At 35.2% G+C, this 25,736-nt stretch overlaps 7 protein-coding genes across 11 annotated transcripts; 3 read left to right on the top strand and 4 right to left on the bottom strand.

Moving 5' to 3' along the window:
• Positions 1-709: 709 nt before the first annotated feature.
• LOC127898583 (amidase 1-like) lies at positions 710-3,865 on the bottom strand. The gene is made up of 10 exons (XM_052440937.1): positions 3,696-3,865; positions 3,163-3,315; positions 2,795-2,919; positions 2,581-2,706; positions 2,258-2,443; positions 1,995-2,142; positions 1,723-1,891; positions 1,404-1,538; positions 1,147-1,319; positions 710-1,014 (listed from the first exon to the last, which is right to left on the bottom strand). The coding sequence occupies exons 1-9, from the start codon at positions 3,806-3,808 to the stop codon at positions 1,185-1,187; spliced, it is 1,290 nt and encodes a 429-aa protein (XP_052296897.1). The 5' UTR covers positions 3,809-3,865; the 3' UTR covers positions 710-1,014; positions 1,147-1,184.
• A 147-nt stretch (positions 3,866-4,012) lies between these two features.
• On the top strand, positions 4,013-7,295 carry LOC102631333 (cation/H(+) antiporter 23, chloroplastic-like). 2 transcript variants are annotated; one of them, XM_015528472.3, is made up of 4 exons: positions 4,303-4,449; positions 4,540-4,614; positions 4,695-5,675; positions 5,768-7,295. In XM_015528472.3, exons 2-4 carry the CDS (start codon positions 4,600-4,602, stop codon positions 7,061-7,063), a joined length of 2,292 nt encoding a protein of 763 aa, XP_015383958.2. In that variant the 5' UTR covers positions 4,303-4,449; positions 4,540-4,599; the 3' UTR covers positions 7,064-7,295. The 2 variants fall into 2 exon arrangements, with proteins under 2 accessions (XP_006471978.2, XP_015383958.2); XM_006471915.4 differs by lacking the exon at positions 4,540-4,614 and having other exon boundaries at positions 4,013-4,449.
• A 186-nt stretch (positions 7,296-7,481) lies between these two features.
• Positions 7,482-9,639, bottom strand: LOC102607125 (hypothetical protein). 2 transcript variants are annotated; one of them, XM_006471918.4, is made up of 7 exons: positions 9,450-9,639; positions 9,026-9,120; positions 8,804-8,883; positions 8,660-8,715; positions 8,422-8,534; positions 8,116-8,177; positions 7,482-7,911 (listed from the first exon to the last, which is right to left on the bottom strand). In XM_006471918.4, the coding sequence occupies exons 1-7, from the start codon at positions 9,562-9,564 to the stop codon at positions 7,611-7,613; spliced, it is 822 nt and encodes a 273-aa protein (XP_006471981.2). In that variant the 5' UTR covers positions 9,565-9,639; the 3' UTR covers positions 7,482-7,610. The 2 variants fall into 2 exon arrangements, with proteins under 2 accessions (XP_006471981.2, XP_006471982.2); XM_006471919.4 differs by having other exon boundaries at positions 7,482-7,908; positions 9,450-9,634.
• Positions 9,640-11,463: 1,824 nt separating this feature from the next.
• On the bottom strand, positions 11,464-14,169 carry LOC102607626 (root phototropism protein 3-like). Its single transcript, XM_006471920.4, has 4 exons — positions 13,866-14,169; positions 13,708-13,777; positions 12,330-13,451; positions 11,464-12,239 (listed from the first exon to the last, which is right to left on the bottom strand). The coding sequence occupies exons 1-4, from the start codon at positions 14,036-14,038 to the stop codon at positions 11,874-11,876; spliced, it is 1,731 nt and encodes a 576-aa protein (XP_006471983.2). The 5' UTR covers positions 14,039-14,169; the 3' UTR covers positions 11,464-11,873.
• Positions 14,170-14,939: 770 nt separating this feature from the next.
• LOC102608107 (uncharacterized) lies at positions 14,940-15,949 on the top strand. Its single transcript, XM_006471922.4, has one exon. It carries the CDS (start codon positions 15,155-15,157, stop codon positions 15,824-15,826), a length of 672 nt encoding a protein of 223 aa, XP_006471985.2. The 5' UTR covers positions 14,940-15,154; the 3' UTR covers positions 15,827-15,949.
• Positions 15,950-16,476: 527 nt separating this feature from the next.
• On the bottom strand, positions 16,477-19,073 carry LOC102608404 (alpha-crystallin domain-containing protein 22.3). Of its 3 annotated transcripts, none has more exons than XM_006471923.4 (3): positions 18,931-19,073; positions 17,330-17,697; positions 16,477-16,946 (listed from the first exon to the last, which is right to left on the bottom strand). In XM_006471923.4, exons 1-3 carry the CDS (start codon positions 18,945-18,947, stop codon positions 16,705-16,707), a joined length of 627 nt encoding a protein of 208 aa, XP_006471986.2. In that variant the 5' UTR covers positions 18,948-19,073; the 3' UTR covers positions 16,477-16,704. The 3 variants fall into 3 exon arrangements, with proteins under 3 accessions (XP_006471986.2, XP_006471987.2, XP_024951923.2); XM_006471924.4 differs by having other exon boundaries at positions 18,912-19,049; XM_025096155.2 differs by lacking the exon at positions 18,931-19,073 and adding an exon at positions 17,912-18,890.
• A 2,939-nt stretch (positions 19,074-22,012) lies between these two features.
• LOC102620136 (alpha-crystallin domain-containing protein 22.3-like) lies at positions 22,013-25,065 on the top strand. The gene is made up of 4 exons (XM_006472051.3): positions 22,013-22,158; positions 22,384-22,426; positions 23,725-24,269; positions 24,531-25,065. The coding sequence occupies exons 3-4, from the start codon at positions 23,753-23,755 to the stop codon at positions 24,776-24,778; spliced, it is 765 nt and encodes a 254-aa protein (XP_006472114.2). The 5' UTR covers positions 22,013-22,158; positions 22,384-22,426; positions 23,725-23,752; the 3' UTR covers positions 24,779-25,065.
• Positions 25,066-25,736: the final 671 nt, after the last annotated feature.

The raw sequence follows: 25,736 nt of genomic DNA, 5'->3' as shown, positions 1-25,736 counted from the left end.
ATACAAGAAGCTCTGACTTTCTCGCATGGCACTGTACAAGTGCTCTTTGCTCCACGAACTTGTAATGAGGCGGCGCTGGCGCATCATCTTGCGAAACTAGCTCTCTATCATCCTATAGAGCAAGTATGGATAGAGGAACCTCCAAGTGAGATTTCCACTTATGTATCTAAGGATAAAAATATGTAGTTTTTCCAATCAATTAAATTCCAATTTCAAAAAATAAATCATTACTAATTACTCCTGCGACCAATTGTGTGATAGGGCTTGGGAACTTGGATTGCAACTTAGTTTGCATTTCAATAGTGCGTGTTCAACAAGCGTTCAAGAAGCGCGTGCAGTCTAAAGGTCGCTTTATGAATAGTTTCCTTTTACCACAATGTTTTGGATTTTGCTATGTTACATTGAATGTACCATACACAATTAAGAAGAACCACACAATTATGTGGGTCCCACAATTTGTGTGGTTCTTGTTGGTTGTGTATGGTACATTCAATGTAACATAGAGGCTCCCCAATGTTTTTATTGTTCTTTCATGTCTTAACTCTCAACCACCCCACCCCAATTGCACTCTCTCTTGGCCTTCACCTTTCCTCATTAAAGTGATTAATTTATAATGTCCCAACTCCCATTTTATCATTTTTCGTCACTTATTAAATTGTAAATATATAATCATCATATTTTAAATAATTTTCTTGTCTCATTCATAAAGTTAATCAACTAACACCCACTAACAATTAATAAATAATAGATGGAATTCATTACAAAGAGTATTCATTCTGAAGAATTAAACATTAACAATAATCAGACGTCTCAATCAATTGTAACTCCCATAATCTTTCCTAGTATATATCATATATTAGAATTGCTTTTCAATTCTACATCATCAACAGGACCAGGAGCACATACTGCTCATATGTTGCATTTTTCAACTATTTTTCTCATAGAAGAAGTAACTACATTTATTCCTATACACACACCCCCATAGTTTATCATCTGAATTTCCAACAATGGCACCTGAAGAAGAAAGAGATTTGAGAAGCAAGCATTAGGGGGCATGAAGTGCATACGCAATAGGCTTTTATGCTCAGTTTTTTTTTTCTTTTCTTTTTTTTTTTTGGTTAGGCTGGAGAATGGCATAAAACTTACAGAGATTGTTGGAAATCCCAGTTTAGTAACTCTTTCACTCATTCTTGAAGCTCTTCTTTAAGGGTGTCATGAAGAGTCTCAACAAGGTTGAGCAAGAACCCATCTGAACCATGCTTAGCCAACAAGGAAATTGCCACAGGTAGATTATCATGCAGTCCTAGTGGTATGCTTACCTGTATATGTAGAAATTAGACATGATTTGCGAGGGGAAAAAATATTAGAAGAATTTTATTATAGAAACCAAAGAAGAAAGAGACCTGGCAGAATCCTGATACTACAGCAATGGACAGCAAGCTAAAAGCCTGGGCATGAAAAACTTCCAATGCTGATGGATCCATCTGTAGCTTTGGTGGAGGACCAGGAACTGTAGGGATAACAAGGATGCCGTAGTCCTGGAAGAATATAATTTGTAAATGAGCGATGCCTTTCTTTTGTAAATAGGATTACAACATTTCTTTTAGCTAGTAATAGCACATCCAATAAAGTTATTAAGAGATTTCTTGCAAAGGAAGTTATAAGCTTTGAAGAACAGATTTTTTGCTTCTAAAAATTGAGACGGAGAGAAAGAAAGGGTACCCCAAGAAGTGCACTGAGAGCAGCACGTAGTTCAGTCTTTACAGATTGACATACATCAATGTTTTCCGCAGATGTTCTAACAGCTTCCCACACGGCTTCTGATATTCCTGGGCCTAAATCAGGTTTGACTGTAGTCACCCAATCGCCATGGTTATTCTTGAATTCATACCTATGCTCCAAATTGTCACAAAATTCAGCATTCAATGAATACTAAAACAAGTTTTTGAGTCACGTGAATAAGTTAAGAAGTTGAGTTCTCTTCACATAATCACCTTAGTAGCAAGCCCCTGGCACTTGAAAGGGCTGCCAAGGATGGTATACTATACTCCGGTTCTTTGTTCCCTTCACCTATGAAATGCTGCAAACTAGGAACTTTGTCCTTCACATAGTCTCCAAGAATCACATTCTCTACAATATGACCTACGCAAAATAACTTAAATATTACTACTATTCTGTGTCTGATGTGGCGAATAAATTCCAAATTTTCTATGGAACTTGACTGGTATTAGAATTATTAGCTGGAATATCTACCCACCACCAAATAATTTCTCCACTGATTTAACTAGACCTTGAGTTATTTGATCACTTGGAATGCTTGAAAGTTGCAAGCAATCTTCGGCAAAGATCACCCGACTAGGTCTGACCAGACTTGCATCATCAGGCAACTGCAGTAGAACACGTCCAACTCGATTCAAAATTTTAGGATCCCAAGCAAACCATCCTAGATGAGAATTCAGTGTAAAACAATGAGATCATATTGAAGAAATGCTGCAAATTATAAAGTTCTGTATATAAAATAGCCAGGGAATAATATGCATGACTGAATTGTGCGTGAATAAAATAGTATCAGTTCCTTACCTACAGTGTCGAAACTCTGGGCCATTGGAATGACTCCAGCAGTAGAAACGGAACCGTGGGAAGGCCGAAACCCGAAAATCCCACAATACGAGGCAGGGACCCTTACACTTCCACCAGTATCAGTTCCTGAGATGGACAGAACATTTTCCTTATACTCTGGCTACCAAAGCAAAAATCACAACACATAGGACCTGTTAAAGAAAGAGATACTGACCCAGGGAAAAGTCTACAAGCTTAGCACCAACTGCGACAGCAGATCCACTAGAAGATCCTCCAGGTACTCGGTCTGGTGCCCATGGATTTGTGGGTGTTCCATAATGCTTATTTTCTCCATTTATACTGAAATGATATGATCATCCAGAGTTTTTGAAACGCAACAAATGAATTGTGCATAAAAGAGCCCCAGAATTGACATCATCTATGTAACCAAGAGTATAGAATAAACTAATTCAGTATTTTTTTCATCAAGCATGATGTCTTCACTAGAGTCAACTCAGAAGAGAAAGCAAACAATACTTCACTAAAATCGCTAGAAAACATAGTTAAATTGAATTGAAACAATGAATTGGTTTGAACTCTAACCTGTATGCCATTTCATCCATGATAGTTTTACCAATAGATGTGGCACCTCCACTTAACACAGCCAAAACAGCAGGCGCAGTTGATGTGGCAGCAGAATGAGTCCTTGCCCAATCAGGATTTCCAAATCCAGTGACATGTCCATCCACATCAAATCTGCTTCCAAAAATTCAAGTTAAAATATCAACATCCAACCGCACAGAGTCTATGAGCTCGCAAAAACACACACAAAAAGCATTAAGATAATATAAATACACTGCAATCGATGCAATAGTTAGCATAGACACTTCTCCAAGAGTTGATTGGTAAGTATATTACCAAAGACACAATTCTACAAGAAATTAAACAGAATTTAAAAGCTTGCAAACAATTTTAGCATACCCAGAAGGTGAAACGATAACAAAATTGCATGAAATTAAAGGCACGTGAGAACAAGAATGGTTCTACAAAATATTATCATGAAAAAGAGTGATTTAATAAGAAAGAATCAAAATAAATTCATTTATGTTATGTATTCAAGTTATCGGAAGACTTACATGTCTTTAATTGCAAAAGTGAGGCCACTTAAAGGAAGTTGATGAGCCGAAGAGCTTGGTTGAAGAACAAATTTCTCCATGAAAGCTCCATAATCCGAGTCTCTCGATGCCATTTTTGCTACTGTCAAAAGTGTGTACCATGCTCTCAACGTTTATAGTTGGCAAAAGGCCAAGGCAAAGACTTCTCCTGGTCACAAAGTAAAACAGCGTCGTTTTGTATCCGCTATCAGTAAAAGACAGTTATTCTATTTCTCATTTGGCGGTCTCTGAAGGGTCAAAGGTGGTATTTCAGCTGAGACTTTTTAGCTTAACACAGATGTACCCTTTGACACCTTTGTCATGTTTAGCTGTAATTAGTATCTCTCTCAATTAAATAAATTGTGAAATTCATTTTAGCCAATATATACATGATTCCAACAAACACCAACAAAAGAGCAGCTTCGTAAATTGCAGCTTCCTATCTTGATTTTCTATTTTTTTTCTCATTTCACATCACAACCTATTAATTATCTCAAAAGCAATCATGGGTTCCTCCGGAGACTATCAAACAATAAATACAACGGATGGTCTTGAGGCTTGTTATTATGCAAATTCAAGCGGCACAATCAGGATATGGCGGAATCATGATCAATTCAATTTCCCCTCATATGCTCCTCTGTTCCTTATTCAACTTGCATATGTTCTTTTTATCAATCACCTTCTTGTCGCCATCCTCAAACCTTTACGGCAACCTCCAATAGTCGGCCAAATCCTCGTAAGTACTTCATTATACGATAAATATTTTTGTGGTGTTGGCGTACCACCTCAGCGTGCTAAGCTAATGCATTAGAACCTGTCATTTTAGGAGTCTGGTGGGTAATATTGGGGGACCATCCACTTTAAAGGATCCATCAAACGTGCAAAAATGATGAGTTTTGAGGTGGTACACCCGCCCAACATACCATTTATCTCCATTCACATATCATTGATCTTAGTCGTAGTTTTATTCAATACATGCAGGCGGGAGTACTACTGGGTCAAAGATCAATATTTTTTCAACAGGAAATGTTTCCTTATAAGAGCGTGATGTTGTTAGAGACATATGCTTACATCGCTTTGTTGTTCTACCTGTTCTTGATTGGATTAGACATGGATATAAACCTAATCTCAGCAACTGGGATGACTAATAAAGTCGTCAGCATTGCCTTGGCTGGAACTTTAGTCCCAATGGCTGTTGGGCTTGGTGCATTTTTCCTGGTGATAGGTGAATCGCAAGAGTTTATCACCCAGGGGGGTTACATGTTTTGTGCTGTGGCTCTAACCGCCACAAACTTCCAAGAACTCACCCAAATCCTCACAGACCTCAGGATTCTACACTTGGATATTGGAAGGATTGCACTGTCTTCAGCACTTTTAAGTGACCTTTTCACCTGGATGCTTCTTCTTGCCTGCATCTTAGTATCTAATCCTAGCCAATACTATGAGGTGCTCTCAACCGTTGGCTTCATACTAATATGTGTAGTTGTGGTTCGTCCAGCTCTCTCGTGGGTGTTTTGCAGCGCAATCAGAGGAGATAATAATCTCTCAGACACCCATATCTCGTTTGTGCTTGCTGGAGTTTTGTTATGTGGATTCATCACTGACGGATGTGGAGCACACTCTGCTATTGGTGCTTTCACTCTTGGAGTTATTATGCCAAAGAAGCAACCGATCACCAACACATTCAAGGACAAGCTTGATGACTTTCTTGTGTCATCTGGGTTGCCTGGCTTCTTTTTACTCACTGGATTCCGATCAAATCTTGTCGTATTTTCTTCTCATAAACCTTGGATGTTTGTGTTGGTAGTTTTATTTGGGTTTGGAATGAGCAAGATTTTGATCACTTTCCTTGTCTCACTGCTTCACAAGATCCCACCTAAGGAAGGGCTGGCCCTTGGTCTACTTATGAACACCAAAGGTCTTTTAGCTTTGATTGTCCTCAACACCGCCTGCAATAGAAAGGTTAACTACTTGCTCTTCTAAATTTTCAATTCAATATCTGCGTACTTACAAAATTAAGGATGCAAAGTTATGACATTGAATTTGTTGTTCAGGATTTGGTTGACGAAGCATTTCCTCCAACAATCTTTGCACTTTTTGTGATGACATGTGTGATCGAGCCCATCCTCGCTGCAACCTACAAGGCAACAAAGCAATTCATGAACTACAAGTGCAGAACCATACAAAGAACAAAGGAAAAAGCAGAATTTCGAATCATGGCATGCATCCATTCAACGCGCAACATAGCTGGTATGATCAACCTCCTACAAGTTTCAAACGCCACCAACCAATCTGCGATCCATGTCTTCGCAGTCCATCTTGTGGAGCATTTAGGACATTCTACTGCCATGTTATTGATGAATGATGGAAGCAACTCCACTGGGTTTAACGATTCTTGTCCCATGCAAGCTACAGAGGCAGAGCAATTTAAGAAAGCCTTTGAAAATTATGAGAAGACGAGTAATAATGCAGTCAATGTTCACACACTCACATCTGTATCGTCTCATGAAAGCATGCATGAAGACATTTGCTGTCTTGCGGAGGACAAGCGTGTTGCCTTTATTATCATACCATATATAAGACCATTAACAACTAATGACAAAATTCGAAATGCCAACACCAACAGAACTGTGAACCTAAACCTGTTGCAAAACACGCCATGTTCAGTGTGTATATTTGTTGATCGTGGACTGGGTTCAGATGAAGATAAAGAGTCCCAGCTCAAGGATCATCATGGAATACAACACTTGCTCATGCTCTTCTTAGGAGGGCCAGATGACAGAGAGGCCTTAGCCTATGCGTGGAGAATGGCTGCCCATCCTAATGTCAAACTGACGGTTGTAAGATTTCTTCCAGGCAAGGATCCAAGAACAGTTCTTCATCAGAAGCACAACAGTGAAGTAGCAAGATGTACGGAAAAGCAAGCGGATGATGAAGATATATATGAGTTCAAGTTCAAGACTATGAATGATGAGTCCATAAGTTACATAGAAAATGTGGTGAATAATGGTGAAGAAATTGTAGCAGCCATAAAAGATCTGAGTGATAACTGTGATCTATACATAATTGGTAGAAGGGAAGGAGCAGAATCGCGCCTCACCTATGACTTATCCTTAGACAACTCGACAAATTTTCCAGAACTGGGTGTAATTGGATCCGTACTGGCGATGTCTAACTTTTCTTCGCATGCATCGGTTCTTGTTATTCAGCAATACATTAGTAGAAAGACAGCAAACAAAAGTGAATCTAGGAAGCATGACCGTATGAGCATCGACCATTATTGTGAAACCATTGCTAGTCAAATAATTGACGACGATTATGATGATGATGATGAAGAAGATGACAACTGAACCTAAACCACCTCTGCAATTAATCTATGCAAACTCTCTTTTTCTTTTCCTTTTCCTTTTTTCGTTTGTCCTCCCCCTTCTTTTTGGTTGAGAGGAGTGGAGTCGAATGCTAGAAGTGGTTGGTCTTTTTGTAATACGGAAAGCAGTATGCAACACACTCATAATTACAAGAAACAAAGATTAAAAATATAGGGTATGCTTTGACTGAGGTGCTGTCGTTTTGGAGCTACAATTGCTGTGGAATGGAATCACTAGGTATCAAATTTGAATGAGTGGTGAACATCAACTCCCAAGTGAAAATAGAATTAATTTGGTTTTAAAAGAATTAACCATACCATTTGTCTGACTCGTGAAAATGAGCACGAAGAAAGAACAACACACCCTACCAGTTCAAAATAAATGCATTTTCACATGTATATGATATAAGATGTAGAATTAAATATATTTTAGCAAAATAATAATTGTATACACGGAGACCTGGCTCCTTTAACTCATGGCAAAACTCATGAATGTACACCCTTAACTTTCACATCCGGCAAGAAAACATTCAGTCTGTTCCATCAGAATCTTCATCAAAGATATGCAGGTATGGAATTACAGGCGTCTGTCCACTAGTTTCCCCTTCCCCAGACTCCATAGTCACTCTAGGCGTGTTCCAACCGAGCCTTTGCATGTAGACTGCATCATAGGCTTCAATGTTCAACCCTGAAGCAAGAAAGAGTTGCATCTCGTTCACAAATCGATCTGTCCTTGCCATGAGAAAAGGTCTTGCTGCATCAGAGACTAGACCCTTGAAGTCTTCTTCTTTCGTTTCAGGAGTTCCCATCTGGCACCGTTGCTTATTTCTGCTATTTGGTGGCAGATTTAGGTAGAACGAAAAATAATTAAAAGTTCGTATACAACTTTTATCAGACTTATTGAACAACTTTAATCACACTTCATTGACAAACTTGAAAAGAATACGGGATTCTACTGTTAAGAGTCATATAAGGTTTCTATGGCAACTTGTATTTCAACTAATTTAATATCAATGCAAGCCTAGAGCATGTTACCTCTTCAAGAATGAATCAACCACACCAAGTATGTGATGCACAACAATTTCAACATCTTCCTCCTACACAAAAAAGATCTCAGTCATTAATAATCAACCCATTCTATTAGCATTACAATCAGGATATATCGTCATTGTATGTATTGGCTGGAAAAAAAAATAATCAAATTGCATAGTATTAAACATAATGAACAATGCTCAGAAACACAACAGAAATATCTAACAGTTAATAGAATGTTAAGCAAGCTCTAAACCAAGGAGGAAGAAATTGAAAAAGAAGGAAGAGTAGACTGATGAATTTATATACCTGCATTACAGCTTGAATTTCTCTTCTCAACCAGCTTTGGAGCCATTGATTTGATTGAAGATACTTACGGGACTTCCAATACCGTGAAACATTGAATACATCGTTTAAGATACCTGGTTGAACACATAATTGACTGAAAAACATGTGTATGTATAGCAGGGTTTTGTTAGAAAATAACACAGCCAACTGACAACAAGAGATCAGAAGCCAAAGGATCAAATGAAGAGCTGATTAAGACCTGGTTCTGTATAATAGCTCTGTAATCTGTATCTGTGGGCTTTCGAAAAGAAGAAACTGCGGGGAGACACATAGTAATGTAAACAAAGACATCTAACAAACATGAACAGAAAATTTGAAGAGAAAAGTAAACAATTGAAGTTACCTATCTCCAAAAATTTGACTAATGTAATGCCGTTGAAAATAAGTTCCATCATATCCATGAATGATTGAAACATTTTCTGTCTGCATATCCATCAAACATTACAACCATCAATGACACTTTTTACGCAGACAATTCATCTACCAAAATCTAAAATGTAATGCTTGCGGGCCTGCTAGTACGCAATATTATCAGAAGTACAGATGATTATGAACAAAGACTAACCTTGCATAAAGGACACTTTACAGAAGAAAGCAGGCTTGAATGCTTGCTAGCAACCACTTTAGTCCAATGTACAATGCAATTGTAACAAAACTTATCTGCATCACAGTAATGCAAATCCTGAGGCTTCACAAATAATTACAAATGTATATCAAAGTTCTAATTTACAATAAATTTAATGAGTACATGAACCAATTAAGTTCACATCATTATTTTTTTCATTTTAATTAGAATCATTAAAATTTAAATCTGTGAATTAACACACAACATCAGAGCTTCCACAACATTGGTCAAAATTCATTAATCTAACAGAAAGATCTTCTTTCTTACAGTTTTAAAGAAAGAAACCAATAATAAACCCAATTTTTTTCCTACTTTCTAGGTAACCAAACAAAAGGGTTAGCAAGTGAAAGTGAAAGAGACGTACGGAAACATTTGTCGAGATATGAGTCTTCAACAACGGGTCCGAGGCAGATGGGGCACGGGTTCGGATTCTCCGAGGAACATGAAGAAGATCCGCCGCTTTGATCTTTATTTTCCATTGCCTTCTACTATTTCTTTAATCCAGTATTTTCTCATTTTACTTGGTCAGGGACTTATTTTATATGAACGAACAAATGAAGGCTTCATTTGGAAAATAAAAAGTAAAAATAGAGGGACCCTCTGTTAGAATTCCCAAAGTGTACAAAACGTCATTTGACTCAATTATGTACATTATGTGATTAAATGTTCTAAATTTTTATCACAAATAATTTAGTCCATATGAATTTTTAGATGTTTACTTGGTTTGGTCACAATTCATAACAGTATAACATAATTCGAGTAGTAATCCAAATTTTAGTTTGTAATTAGCGAAGTGTTGAAGTCACTTGTTCCATATTAATTTTCTTTATTATTATTATTTGTTTTTTAATTTTTCCATCCAAGTGATTAACATCGATTAGAGAGACCAATTGGGTGATGAAATTCAAAAGATGGCTGTGTAATAGTGGTGATTTATTTTTGTAAGATAGCCAAAACTCAAAATTCTAAAATCACTTTTTGTTCCCAGCATACTCAGTTGATAAGTAAACAACATAACCAAAGTCCAAACGGTTATTTACATCAAAGTTCGGACATGCTGCAAGAGTTCCCTTCAATCAAAGTTTCAACTTTGGAAAAATGAGAACATTATTCTACCAAATACTCAACTTTATTTGGAGTAAAGAACACTAGGCCTTATTTGTCTGCAAATTAAGCTTCACCCTGCACATTCAATAATAAAAAAGTTAGACAACATGTTGATTGGATAATTGCTTCATCCAAAAGCCAAATATGCTCAGATATTTATAGAAGAATGAGTATATACGGCAATGCTTTTGTATTTGTAATGAATTTACCTCTCAAATTGTGAAAGCTGTTAAGAGTCCCACCAGGGTGCATACAAAACTGAGAAGTCAAATTTGATGACACCTTTGCTGCCAGACCAGCGAAAACCAATCTCTTGATTATAACTGAGATTTCGTTTCTTCATAATGTGCCTGAAAGGTTCAACAGAATAAGCAAATTCCTCCCTGGACTTTAAAGTATCATTGGAAGTCTCCTCCTCCAGGGATAACTTGTGACACCAGGATATTTTCTTTTTCTGTCCGACGTCAGGCAGTGGCTCAAACCAAAATGAGTCTTTCTTGACCAACTTCACTTTGTAAGTCTCGCAAGCATCAGCATCAGCAATGTGTAGCTCAATAGGAATGTATGCATCCAAAAGTTTACGGCTAGCTTCATCAAGATTTGCTAAAATGTGCTCTTCAAATGCCTCTGAAGGTGGAACCTTTAGGCTGTCCCAACGAATGTGATCTGTCGTAAGTTTGAGCCTGAATGGCCATAACTTATCAGTTTCTATGATGTCACTGCTGCTTTGCCTGATCCTATTCTCTCCACAGCTGCCTTCTGCTTCTGCAATGATAATACTTTGTGTTTTCATTGTGTTGCTCATCATGTAACTGAATTAGAAGTAGGCCAACAGAATGAGCAGTGTTCAGGGAACAACACAACATTTCACTTTATATAAGAAACATTGAGTTCTGCCATTTGGGTTCCGCGAAATGCATTTTTGCTAACTGCAGTTCAACACGTATTATTTCTTCATCATTTCCTTTTCTAGATATGTCGTATTAATATTTTGCTATTTGTGTTACGTGTATTCGTTGTGATTACCATATATTTGTGTAATTATACATATTTGTCGTTTAAATGCTTCACTCAAAGCACTGGCATTGCTTGCAGAAGTACAACAATGATTTTTGGTGTTACCTCTATAAAAACAGATATGTGATTATCCGTTACTTATATATACATAAAAGGTCAGTTATTTTTCATTATGTGAATTGATATTGACTGCATCTGCTACTTGGCAGGGAGACAGAGACAGAATATGATGAAATGTAAGCAAAATGAAGTAATGACAGCGATGAAAGATATATGACATTGATACAATTGATGAAAACAATTAAACATGTAGATGTAATAACACTGACGCAATATGCCACATCTAGCATTTGTCCTAAACCAATACTCGGAACAAATAGAGAACCCAGTTGTATTGAATTCCAACTTCTTTATTTATTTACTTTATTTGGCAGGTATCTCCGATCTAATATTTCTTTTCAAAACGGTTCATTTCACAGAATTTAATTTGATAGCTAATTTGCTTTGGGATATAACCTGTCATGAACATCGTTGAGGTCAAGGATTAATGAAACTATTACTGCTAGAATTCAAAATTCGTAGAGCATCATCACTGAGGATTTCATAGAAAACATGTCTTAGGCGGCAAGTTTTAAACACAAACATGAAATTGTCTATCTTCAAACTAGCGCCATGACTTGACTTGATTCTGAAGCTGTGTTTTGCACATTTGCAATTGATTCAGTTGCATCTTCATCGTCTCAACTTCTTTTTTCATCACCTTGATCTCCTTATGAGAAGACATCCGTCCTTTCTCCAAACCTTTACTCACTCTGATAATTGCCTGTCCCTTTGTTCTGCAGAAATTTGATCCTCCAGCTGTCATTACCTTTGTTATGTTCACTTGTTCAAGAAGGATATACCGTGCTCTCATTTTTAAGGGCAGCCGTTCATTTTTCATCATGTGCTGGCGAGCTTCTTGAGATAGTTTATGAAATTCCATGGCTCTACTGACACTAGTCCTTTCCTCTTCTGTTAGGTCAGGGTGTGCCTGCAATCAAGTTACAAAAACAAATACATGAACTTAAAAGCGCGGCATGTGGAAATGGCCTATGGCAAATGACTGAAATAACTACCTTACCTTGAGATAGATGTCCATGGCTCTGTAAAGATTATCATCACAAACTCTAGCACTTTTCGGAAGTGCTTCAGCTAGTAGTTGAAATCTCTTGGCTGCAAGGTTCTTGTCTCTTGCAATTAGTGTGAGATAGCCATCTACCAACCTTCCAACTACAAATATTCTTGGAGCTGGATTTCTTAGAACAAAAGAAACATAACATTCGACCACTCTAACAACAATGCCTACATGGTAAACAGTATCATTTTCTCCATAATTCCTAACCAAGAGATCCGAAACGTGGCAGTGCTCTAACATGAACGCTATTCTTCTTTCTAGCTTTTTCAATAATTCAGCATTAATTTTCATCATCAGCCCCAACTTGAGAAGGTGAAGTAGAAAGTTGCAAGAAACTGCATTTTCCTCCTCAGGCAAGATCCTAATCAAACTTTCAGTTGTGACTCGGCGTAATTGGTGAGTCAACTGCTTGGGGGTAACATTGTTGAGACCAGAAGTGATTTGGGAAAGCCATTTTGAAGTCCACTTAGCTATGCATGATCCTACAAGCTCTGATGTGATTCCTTTTCTTTTAATGGAATTGATTACTTCAATAAAATGATCTATTCGAAGGGATGAAACATCTTCAAACCACCAACTGTCAGCTCTGCCTTCCTTTTCCCAGTCTTCTACATTGTTTGCTAGAGCGCCCTGTGCATCACCATCATGAAAAGCAAATCCCTTTTTGTTTATGCTGGCCTTCAATGCAATGGCTTCAGAGCAACGTTTCAAGATATGCAACTCTTTGGCCCATGACTGTATGGATTCGCAGCTTTTCAGGATCTGAAATGTATCCTTCCATGATGAAAGTATAGAAAAACTTAAAAAGGCTTCTGTTTTGGTTATTAGATTTCCTTGGTCAAGATCATCGCTCATTTCCAAGAAATTTGCGGCCGAATACAGTGCAGCAATGTTGGTTGCTGTAACATCAACTTTCCATCCATAACAGAATTTCACTACTAGTTCGAAAATTTCTATTCCACCTGGAAAATTGCTGATGAAGATCGTTGGATTGTTTTCTTTCTCTCCATTGCTTCGCCTTTTGAATACAATTCTGTTTAAGTATTCACTTTTCGAGACCATTGCAAGCTGCATGCCAAAAATTGGTGAGTTATAAGCTTTGACTTTGAGAATATAGATCTCAAATCATGAGGCTTTGTCTCAAAAGACCGTATGATTCACCAGGACATTGCAAGTTAAAACATCTCAATTTTGCAAAATCAATACTACCAATGTTGCAAAGCAATGTATTTGATCCCTATGCATCACTTCAATGATGAGACAATAGAAAAAAAAAAAAGAAAAAAGTACCAGACATAGAGATGCATCAATTTATTCAGCAAACCTTGTGTAAGTGAAAGCAAGAATCAGCAATTTGCACAATCAAATCACTAGCAACTTTTGCCCGCACAATCCTGCAAAGGACAGTCAGTAGTTATTGCTACATAACGAACTTTACCATAGGACATAATTCAAACATATGCAAGTATTAAGAAGTCTCACCAGTCCTTGTTTCTTCTTTCTAGAGCTTCAGCAACCATACTAACATTTGCCGGAAAAATTATACACCGGTTTGGCTTCCCCCCAGATACCGAACAACGGGTGGGATTTTCTTTATCTAAACTTCTTCCCATGCTAGCCTTATCATTTCCACAAGTGGCAAAACTGTACTTCATGATTCTTCCTGCAAAAGTTAACTAGTTTGTAACTTTGTTGATCCTGAGAGACAACACAAAGAGAAAGTTAACTTTGCAGAAAGATGGAAGAATCTGTCTTGACATTTACTTCTGGGCTAGGATCAATGAGTGTATATGTGGCCTGCTCATTGAGATTGTGCAATACATGGTGGATAGTAGCTATGCCATTAAGAGGGTTTGTTACCTATTGCCATCATCTGTCACTAAAAGCACAATTGTTGCCAATAGAATAATAATCCATGAATTGCATTCTCATCCACTTACAACGGGAATTGAGCTGCCTTTCTCAATCAGTGTCTCCACATTCCATTACCATCATAAATGCAGCTAGCAAAAATACTAAAACAACGTGTCTTCCTCTTTTATTGGTTGATAGTAAGGGGTATACTATCATTGATGAACCCCCAAGAAAGTCTGGAAAACTTGGTAAACAGAAAAAAAAAAAAAAAAAAAAATGTTTTGGTCCCGGTTTGAAACCCACAAATATGCAAAATTCGTTCAATTGAAGCTTGTGCCCCATGTTAGAAATTTGAAGTTGGTAGTACTCTCCTTTTGCATTCTTGGCTCAATAAAATGCCTAACTTGGACATTAAAGCCATTTAATGACCAGTTAATTAACTACTAACAAGTCAAAAAATAATAATAATAATAAACTATTAAGAAAGTAGTTTATCTTTAATGCCTTTTTTTGGTAGACAGTTTTTAGTAGCCAAACCATGGAACTTGAAAATATTATTACTTTCAAGGATTAAACCATTCCCTATTAAGGATTTCAGGGGGAAATTTTTTTGTTTGTATCATTACCAATTACTTTCTGTTTTTATCATTGTAATTAGAAAGTTCGTTAATTTCACTTTATCAATTCTTTTTTTTTTTTGGGGTGTTAAAAAAAAAATTCACTTGCAAAACCAATTTTTTTCCCAGTTTATCAAATTTAGGGCCCATATTAAAGGTGGGGCAAACTTTTCAAAATCCAATGAACCATAAACAGTTTCAAGCCACTAATTCGTTAACACGAAGCTCCTCCCCAGATTTTCAAATTCGTAACGGTCACTAGTTCTTCTTCTTCTTCGCATGAGCAATAGAAACTAAAAAATGCCTCAAACCCTTCAATTCAAATCCCATTTTCTTCTCTCAAATCACTCTCTTTTCTTGAACCCAGTTGTTGAAACATACACTTTTGTTCAAAACCCTGGCTTCGCTACAAAGTTGCCATTTTTCCGGTGTTCTTTTTCGCAGTCACACAAAACCCATATCCAAAAAGCAATCGTATGTGCAAAAAGGACCAAAAGGCGATCTGGTTATCAAAGATCAACAAGGTTGGTGCTTCAATTGGTCTCAATTTTGGCTTCTAATCTCAAGATTTTACCACAACCTTTTGATCTTTTTATTGAAGAATTTAATGGTGGAGACGGTGGGGGACCAGGGTTCTGGAAGGGTTTTGGAGGAGGAGGGTTTAGTTGGTGGAAAAGAAGAAGAAAGGGAAATTTAGGGTTTCTGGTGTCTTTGGTGATTTTGGGTTCTTTGTTTTTGTATTCTGGGAGAGGATTTAGAAGTGACATTTTTGTTGGTTTGTTTGGGATTATATTGATCAAAGGGTTTAAGAAAAATGTTCAAAATTGGATCTTTGGGTTGTGTTGTTTTGGTGCTTTGATGAGTTTGAGGTTAAGGAGAGAGGAGGCAATGAAATTGATTCATGAATTTAGGGTTTGTGCTCCAAAGGTTATGGGAGAGTTTCTTACAAAGAGTAAAAGAAGAGGTAGATGAAGATCATTGTGATTGTGAGAGAAGAGAGACTATGAAACAATTCTTTTCTATTATGATGTTATTTCATTTCTTATTTTTTAAATTTTTGGTTAAAGAGCTACAAGCAAATTTTGTTTTCTTTTATACGCTATTCTATGTTGGCAATTCTGGATTGATCTTTTACGTTTAGGTGTTCAATTAGGCAAGGAACTGTAATGCCAAATTCTTAATATGGAGGCTAACCTAGAATATGATTGCTGAAATTTTTAGTTTCTGATAAATGATTATCAATTGAATATGAGCTAATTGCTACATGCTAGTATCTTGAAATGTCAATGGCGCTTGAATTGGATCAATTTTTCGGTTGTTAATAAGCCCACTGAGTCTTGAAGGCGCTTACCCATACACAACCCATCTGTTTCTTGTATGTGGCGAGTGCACCATTTTTATGTGGAAAAGAAAATTTAAAAAACCTACAGAGAGTGGCTGATGGGGAAATCTTGCAATTCGTGATTGCTTGATGAGGATACATTTGGATTACTGGATTTTAAAATCATGATCATACACTTTTGTACCTGTCAAGTTGATTTTCCCATGATTAAAGTTTATCAATGAGCGTGAGTGTAATTAAGTGGATATAAGAAGAACAATCTCACAATTGAGGCACAAAATTTTCATAAGAGAAACACTCAGATATTATTAAACAACTGAAAAGGAAGACACAAAGATTAGAAGTTGAAAACAGACGATGCAGAACAAAGATAAAACGCTTCTGTATTCCTAAACACAGGTATTAAACTCAAAGTCTTAAGCTGCAACTACTAGGGATAGATTTCACCATCCCGAACTCAAACTAGTCCTACTTTGTAACAAAGCAGACTTTTCCAAGCTGGATACTTCTAAGCAACACTCTTTTTCACAAGGCCTTCAAGTATTCCATCCGTACCGAATTTACCGGTAAAGTCTTCGGTGTTCACAGGACCTGGTAGCTTGAATGAGATAGAGAAATGCCCGGGTGGGGAAAGATTCTGTGTTAGCATCTTAAAGACTTGATTTTGCTTGCACACAGTCTTTTCACCAGTTGTGGTTACTCCCTTAATTGTTACCTTTCCATCAGGATCGATGTCACAAGTGAAATCCTCTGCACCCAAAAAGTTAATTATCAAATCAAATAACAAAGCAAATTCAACAGTATAAAGCAGGGACAAGTGGGAAAAGATAACAACGACAATTTACAGCAATAAGTGAACAAAAGCTAATCACAAAGAACATAAAGATTTGAAGATGTTTGTGCTTATCGTAACAAGCTACTCCCAGTACCACATGATTGATTATAATCCTTTCTTCTTTTCCTTTTTTTTTTTCAATTATCATTTCTTGAAGATTATAAAATACTAAATAGATGAGTATGGCCTCTTCAGTGCAAGAAAAAATGAACTTTTCTTGCACAGATAACATTTTTTAGTAAGCAATCATGAACTCTTAAATCAAATTGATTGAATGCCTAACAGCAATAGAACTTACTTTCATCCCTTGCTACACCAGGGAGGGCTACCCGAAATGCATATGAGTCATCTGATTCTGCAATGTCAACTGCTCCAATTCCTGTCCCCACCTTCCCCAAAGCGGCAACACCAGTCAGTGCTACACCAGTTTTGGTTACAGCTATGATGTTATCCAACTCCTCACGAGTTGAGTAGGAAGGAAGAAATACCATTGCTGGACCAACATTTTCTGCAGCTTCAGTCTCTTGCTTCCTCGACGTTGAACCAAAATCGCTAGGGGGTGTAGGTGGACCAATATATGGCATGCTATTGAGAGGAGCCACATCAAGGACATGTTGCTGAGGATTATCATGTTCTGGTTCATCAATTTCTGTTGTTTTCCCAAACCTGCCAAAAGACCTTAAGTTTGTCATAGTTTGTAGACGCAGTAAAGAAAAGAAAACGGGAAAAACGAAAAAATATAATGGAATATTAATACTTGAACGCATGATATTGCCAACTAAAAATAAGAACTCGATAACATAAAATCAACACATTTGAAGAAAAGAGCTTGTCAAACCTCAGAACCCTCCATTGACAACTGAGGGTCCCAAGTACTTACGGGATGATCCTGATCTGATCTTCGAATTGCACCGTGATCCCATCCATTTCATCTTCATTTTCTTCTACTATTCTAATTTTAACCGGAGGCATTTCTAACAGAGAGATGTTTCTAATCACTTGTGTATGGTTAGCTTTAATATATCGATGTCTTCAAGGGCTAAAACTCGACTTAAATAGTGCTCAACAGGTCACTAAGAGGAAATTTTGTAACCGCCTCACTTTGGATTCCTTTCTCAAATTACTTTCCCACCCCTTATTTGTTTTCCATTTTTAAACTTACGGTGCAGGATTGAATAGACTTTCCGGGAATACATGCGCTGGCAACTTAAATGTTATAATCCTATTAGATTTTTTATTTAATAGCACAACTTAGTTTTCAAATTGAGAAAGTATCCGAAACTAGAAGTGCACACGGTACACGCCCGTGGTTTCACCACAACCAAGATTTTTAAGGTTTGTTTGCTTCTGCGTGAAATTCACGCAAACTTCATGCACATGTATGCACGTGTGCTGCTGTCCATGCATGTATAGCATGAGCATAAGTTTATGTATGTGTGAGTTATGCACACACGTACGTGCGTGAACTCTCAAGGTATACAAATGTGATAGGACTTTTCTAAAACACAAATGCTGAAAACATTGATGCATGTAATCCAAGGCAGTAACTCATTTAATTGTACAAGTTCGCTTACAACTATAAACAACCATCAAAATCTAAACTAAAACCCTAAACCCTAACATCATCGTCTGAAAGCTTTCAAGTAGCTAAAAATCAAAACTTTTTCGTACCCGCAACTAAAATATTAAAAAAGCTTTAATGTTTCTGAAATGGTAGAAACAAATATGCTTTAAAAGCACAATTCCGGTGCTTCCATTGAATAATCATCAACTAAGATTTCAATATCACAAACATTATAAGTTATAATACAACGAATAGAGAGAATAATCAAAATCACAAATTACACGAATAAAATGTCTAATGTAAAGTAAACACTTACATGCGATCCTGCGTTGTACCTGAACGGAGACGTCATGCCCGAGTTGAAAGAGAGATTGAGCTGAGTTGAAACGGCGAGTCTATGAATTCATAAGTCTGAGCCTACGAGAGTGACCGAGGTCAGAGAGAGTAGAAGAGTTTGCTTATTTTTCTTTTTAATTTTGTGGTTTGTCCATTGGGCCCCTCAATTTTTAACATTTTTCCATTAAGGAAGCGAAGTTACATATATTTTCATGGAAATCCTTATCTTCAGCTTTAGAATGAATTAGCTATTCTACCCTTTTATTCTTAAAAGAAAACTCAATTTTTTCATGTTATATTTTCTCAAGTATGTTTGTTGTCTTGTTTTACAAATTATTCCCTAATTAAGTAGTGGACACTTATAAATCATTACTTAATTAAGTAGTAGATACTTCCTTACTTTATTTTTTAGATCGATGATTTGAATTTTTCATGTGTATGGGAGGATACTTTTTTTTTTTCTTTCGGAGTAATTTTCAAGTTAGACTTCAATTTCAATGCATTATTCTTATCTTGACAAAGTTTTAATTGCATTTATCAATAAAATTCTACCATGGTATTAAAAAAAAAAGAGAGACAATTCACTTTATTGTTTCTTATAAAATTATAAAAAGAAAAATTACATTTAAGTAATAAAAAAATAGTATTTGATCTAACTTATCATATTTACTTAGCAAATCTGCAATAGCAGATTTTTTTTTTTTCGTTTAAGGATCAATAGTTTTAAATATATGTGAATTATGCAGTTGCTTAGAATCCCATATGTTAGGAGAGCCCATTGTGGTCATCTAGGGCCTATATACGTCAAGAGGATCCTAATTGTTTTTTGGTATTTCTATGATATACTCAAATTAATAAATATTTTAATTTACTTATGTAGGAAAGCCTATTTTTTAGCCCTCTCTTCAATTAATAATTGTCTTACAATTAAGAATTTTTATACAAATTCTACATTTGACGATCTTAATGCCAAAGAGTTATAACTAATAATATTGTCTAACTATTAATTTATTATTAGTTTTCTAAGAAAATGATTAAATTTCTTATCTATTTAAAGAGAACTTAATTATTTAACTTCATGAAATTTCTTGCTCTCTCTCTCTCTCTCTCTATATATATATATATATTCTTGAAATAATAGTTCTAAAGAGAGCACAAAAGATATCTTATTGATACTTTTCTTTTTTAAAGTTTCTTACTATTCTGTTGATCGTTGATATTCATATAGTTAAAAATTAATTAAATTCTGAATTCTCTTTTTTTTTAGTGTTAAAGCTATTTAACGTAATGACGTCTCATAAAAAAAATCATTTAAGCCTCTATTACTCTAGAGCCGACCTTAGTGCATGTTTGGTATGACTTATCTAATGGTTATAAGTGTTTATTTTATTTCATAAGTTTTTATCATAATTTTTATTGTTGTTTGGTTTTTTTTTAGCAGAATTTTTAGAGCTTAAATAAGATATTTTGTCTATACTAGAAAAAAGCTCAAATTTGGGACTTTTGGGAGTATAAGTTGAATTTTTTTTTAAACGTTAAAATATCCAAAATATCTTCTACTTGTTTGACAATCTTATTTTATTCTTTTCATGACATAACTTGAAAATCTTGCATATTAAGGTAATTTCATAAATTTTTAATAAAAATTCTTATTGATAATCAAACAATTAAATTTTTTTAGGTAAAAGTTCTACTATCAAAAGCTCTACTTAAATAAGTTCTACTTGAAAAATTGTACCAAACGGAACCTTATTCCCCAAAAGAAGTAAGTAAAAGAATTAATTCAATTTAGGAAAAACCACCTCTATTTTGTTATATGTGCATTAACCATCATAAAATTTTGACATGTTTTCTATAACACCTTTGTTTTTAAACTTATATCAATCAACTACTTTGACACTAACAAATAACTATTTTACCCCTAAATGTATTAAAAGATTATTTTACTCTACAAAATTTTAAAAAATTAAATTATTATAATTATAAGAATACCTATAAAATATTTAATAAAACAAATAAATCTCAAAATATAATTATAATTTCAATTTTTTATAATTATAATTTCATTTAATTTTTGTAATTAAATTAAGTATTGGGAAGTTTACAAAAATTATCATGAAGAGAAAAGCTCTCTATAATTATTATAAACTTCACTATAATTAAAATTAAGAAAAATACAAATAGAAGTATGGAAAAATATAAATAGAAGAATTCATTAAATTTAACTGAAATTTTGATGACAGTAAGGGTATTAGGGCAAAATGTAAGACTTAATGGATAGAATGGATATTATAATATACTTTAAGGATTGTTATGAAAATATATTACCATATTGGAGGGAGAATTTATATATATATTTAAGGGTGGTGTGCGAGTGTGTCCCATGAAGAGCAGTAAAAAGTCCAAATTGTCCTCAGAGACAAAAATGGGAAATTGGGAAGGGGTAATTTTTAAAAACCTCCCCTAAGGTTTGGGTTTGTTGCAAGTAGATGGCGAGAATTTATTTATTTATAAAAAACCTCTATCGTCAGTTAACTTTAACTTTAACCATTAGTTGACTGTGCAAAGACAATATTTCCCTTAACAACAGTTTGTAGACGGAAATAACTAAAAATAAATTAAAATTGTTGGTGCGAAAAGCACAAATCCTATTTTTTGACAATTTTATCCTTGTCAATTCCAAAGATTTATAATATCATAAGTAAAGATTATAACTATTTCATTTTCAAGTTTTTAATTTTATCTTTTTTGTAGGAACTTTAAGAAAATATCAATAATTTAAAAAGGATTTTTAAAATTTTTAATTTTATCTTTCTTGTAGAAACTTTAAGAAAATATCAATAATTTAAAGAGGGTAAAATAGCCAACAATTTTTATTTATTTTTAGTTATTTCCTTCTATAAACTGTTGTTAAGGGTAATATTGTCTTTGCACAGTCAACTAACAGTCAAAGTTAAAGTTAACTGATGATAGATGATTTTTTATAAATAAATAAATTCTCATCATCTACTTGTAATATGCCCAAACCTCAAGGGAGGTTTTTAAAAATTACCCAATTGGGAAGTGACCAGCTGCCAGTAACCACTCACTAGCCCCATTAAATTTCGCAAATATTTCTCAGAATCTGTCCCACGACCAAAAGTTTCAGAATTCATGTGTAGCCATTTACATTTCTTCCTCACTTCCAGTCCTTCAGTCCAAACTCCCCTTGCTTTTCTCATCATCTGGTTAAGTCCTTCTGATCTTCTAGCTCTTGTTTCTGTAATGTACATATTTTATGTGCATGCATGACGCAAATTTTTAATTTTATCTTCAGCTAATTTACTTGTGCTTTATGTATTTCTGTTAGCTTTATTCTTTTTTAAATTTTTTCCTCATAAATGGGGGTTTTTTTATGTCCTTCATGAGTATTTTTTTTTTTAACCATTAATTGCTTGCTTTTGATTTTGCAGAAAGATATCAACTTGGTACACGTTGCTTGAAGGCGAGTTCTGGGTATGAATCTTTTGTGATTGTCTTTAAAATTTGTTGGAATTTATAATCTTTTGATCAAGAACTCAACTTTGGTTTCATTATGATGGTTTGCATGTTTAGATTATTCAAGTATTAGACCTCTAAAGCAAGCTGCCATCTGCTACTTGTATAAAATAGCTAAATAGGTACACAGAATAATAGATGGATGAATGGTTATGGATGGCTTGAATTGATCCTCTCATTATATGAAGTTTGCTTCCTCTGCGTCAATTTTAATCATAGCACCGGTTTTAACATGCAAGTTGATGGTTGATTTCTCACTTCTAATCGTTTCGGAAGAAAAAACAAAAATTATTGCAATTGTGGCTAACCTTTTAGCAACGGTCACTAATTTTTTCTGGAATTTTACCATTTTGGGTTATCTTTAGAGTAATGTTAAGAAGAGAACTGATAACTTATGAAATGTTCTTGACCAAAATTTTAGTGCCTGCTGCTAAGTTTTATCTTTGAAATCAACATTTCTTATGTCAAATTAATCAGTATTGGAAGCTGGGAGGCGGTTTACATAGTGAATGATTATGAGTACTGGCAACTTTAACTTGCCTGCTGCAGCGCTGCATATAGATAAATAAATGGGTAATTTTTAAAAATCTCCCCTGAAGTTTGGGCTTGTTGCAAGTAGATGGTGAGAATTGATTTATTTGTAAAAAACCCCCTACCGTCAGTTAAGTTTAACATTGACCGTTAGTTGACCGTGCAAAGACAATATTACCCTTAACAATAGTTTATAAACGAAAATAACTATAAAAAAAAACCAAAATTATTAGCTATTTTACACTTTTTAAATTATTGATATTTTCTTAAAGTTTTTATAAAAAAATTAAAATTAAAAAAATTAAAAAATCATCTTTAAATTATTGATATTTTCTTAAAATTCCTACAAGAAAGATAAAATTAAAAATTTAAAAATGAAATAGTCATAATCTTTAACTATGATATTGTAAATTTTTAGAATTGACAAGGATAAAATTATCAAAAAATAGGGTTTGTGCTTTTTGCACCAATAATTTTGGTTTTTTTTAGTTATTTTCGTTTACAAACTATTGTTAAGGGTAATATTGTCTTTGCACGGTCAACTAACGGTCAATGTTAAACTTAACTGACGGTAGGGGGTTTTTTACAAATAAATCAATTTTCGCCATCTACTTGCAACAAGCCTAAACCTCAGGGGAGGTTTTTAAAAATTACCCATAAATAAATATGTTTCTATGAATATGCCGTTATAGTTAATTTTCTTAGTTACTTTTTTGTTCATACAGATTCGCATTTGTTGTGTGAGCAACTGCCATGGATAGCCCATCCAAGTTTATGGTTGCCCCTGATACACCAATGTTAGAATCCAGTGAAGCTGCTAGGTTCCTCATTTTGGAAGAAGGTAGTTTACATGATGTGCCTGTCAAAGAAGCCGAATCCAATGGAGAGTCACTTCTTGTTCTGCCATCTCAAACTTCTCAAAGAAAAAGACATCTAGATGACGCTGAGGCATCCGAGGAACATAACCTCCACAAGGTGACGCCTTTAAATAGTAGGCTGCCACCTTTGGATAGTATTCCATCCGAGAGTGCACCTGTGAGTAATTACACCAGATATCTAGAGGGTCATGAGCCAGCATTGCTATTTCTTCCTTCTCGCCCAACCAAACAAGTGTGGGCTGAAATAACAGCTGCAACTAAAACTGGATTTTCGGTGACTGGGAGTGCAGCCACGGGAAAGGTGGGACCAGTCGTAGGACTTGTCGATATTGGGGAATGTGAAGACTCTTATATGTTTCGGGTAGCTCTTCCGGGGGTGAAAAGAGATGATGGTAAGTTGCTTAATGACTTTGGATCCATAACTTTTTTTTGTGTTTGGTCAAGAATTCTCACTATTTTTCCATCTTCATCTATTTATTTTATGATGACGACTAGGCGATAGCCAAGCATATTACATTTTAATAGTAGTATCACTTCAGGACAAACTGATGTGATGACCTGAACTTAAAAGCAAGAGACTGCTAGCTATAGCTTTTCTACCAATCTCTCTGTTTAAATACGATGTTCCAAACAAATGCTTTTCCTGGTTGCAGGTGATTTTAGTTGTGAAGTCGATCCCATGGGAAAGGTATTGATAAAGGGAGTGACAACTACAGGCGAGAAATCAGTGTATAAGTACTCCCAAGTGTTTGAAATGCAGACCCAGAACCTTTGCCCTCCTGGACACTTCTCAATATCATTTCAGCTTCCTGGTCCAGTCAATCCTGAACAGTTTTCAGGAAATTTTGGCATCGATGGGATTCTTGAGGGAATTGTGATGAAACAAAAACATACTAGTTGAAATATAATTTTGCTCCCTGCAAAATCCTGACCTCTCTAGGCTTGAACTGGTTCCTCTACGTGTTTAGTTTCAAATCATAGTTAATAATGGATCTCAAATAATCAAATTTCCACTACAGGAAATAGGAAATATAATTCCACCCTTTCTTTATTTTGCCTAGGATTGACAAGATGATTGTTTAGTTGAAAATGTTCAATGGTAATCTCTTTTTATCTGAATTTCAGATCGCCATGCAAGAAAAGCTACCGTTGTATTAAAATGTTTCTAGTTTGAGTATATTTACTGACAATTAGGGTCTTGACCCCTTTGTAAGTTATGTTTTTAGGGACTCTTACTAGAGTAAATTGATAAAAATGTTATTATTATAATAAACTTTTCATTTCAATCTTCTAACATCCTGAGCAGAGGAACTAGCTTGCCACCGCCATCATCCTATCAACAAAGCCTCTCTTTGTGGATAAGCAATGACGGATCCAAAATTTTAATTCCATAAAAGGACATAATGGTGAAAACATAAACTAAAGTCTTTTACTCTATCATGCGTATAAATTTTTCCTTACACTCTTGTATCGCAAGACCTTGGTGTGAAAATATAGTCGTTAAGAGTATGAAGGACATTGAAAACTTTATATTATTGGTCCATAAAAAACATAAATTTGGCACTTTTTTTTTAAAATTTCTTATAGAGTAATAAAAAGAACTAGTCTCATACACTATTTAATTGTGACAACTTTTCATTCACTTGGCACAACTCATGAACTACAAGAATATAGTCACCACAGATGGAGTTGTCAAGATATAGTTACCATAGATAGATAAAAATTATCAATTTGAAAAGAATTCAGTGATAGGATCTAAGTTGGATATGTCCAAATTGATTCAAGTGACATCCAATTTCCCTAAACGGGTTGTTTAGAATTAAAGTGTACAGTGTGGGTGTGAGATTTCATTCATTAAT

This window comes from Citrus sinensis, chromosome 5 (assembly GCF_022201045.2).
Source record: "Citrus sinensis cultivar Valencia sweet orange chromosome 5, DVS_A1.0, whole genome shotgun sequence".
Taxonomy (NCBI): Eukaryota; Viridiplantae; Streptophyta; class Magnoliopsida; order Sapindales; family Rutaceae; genus Citrus; species Citrus sinensis.
The sequence above is the reverse complement of the archived record's forward strand: the minus strand, read 5'-3'. Positions and strand labels throughout refer to the sequence as shown.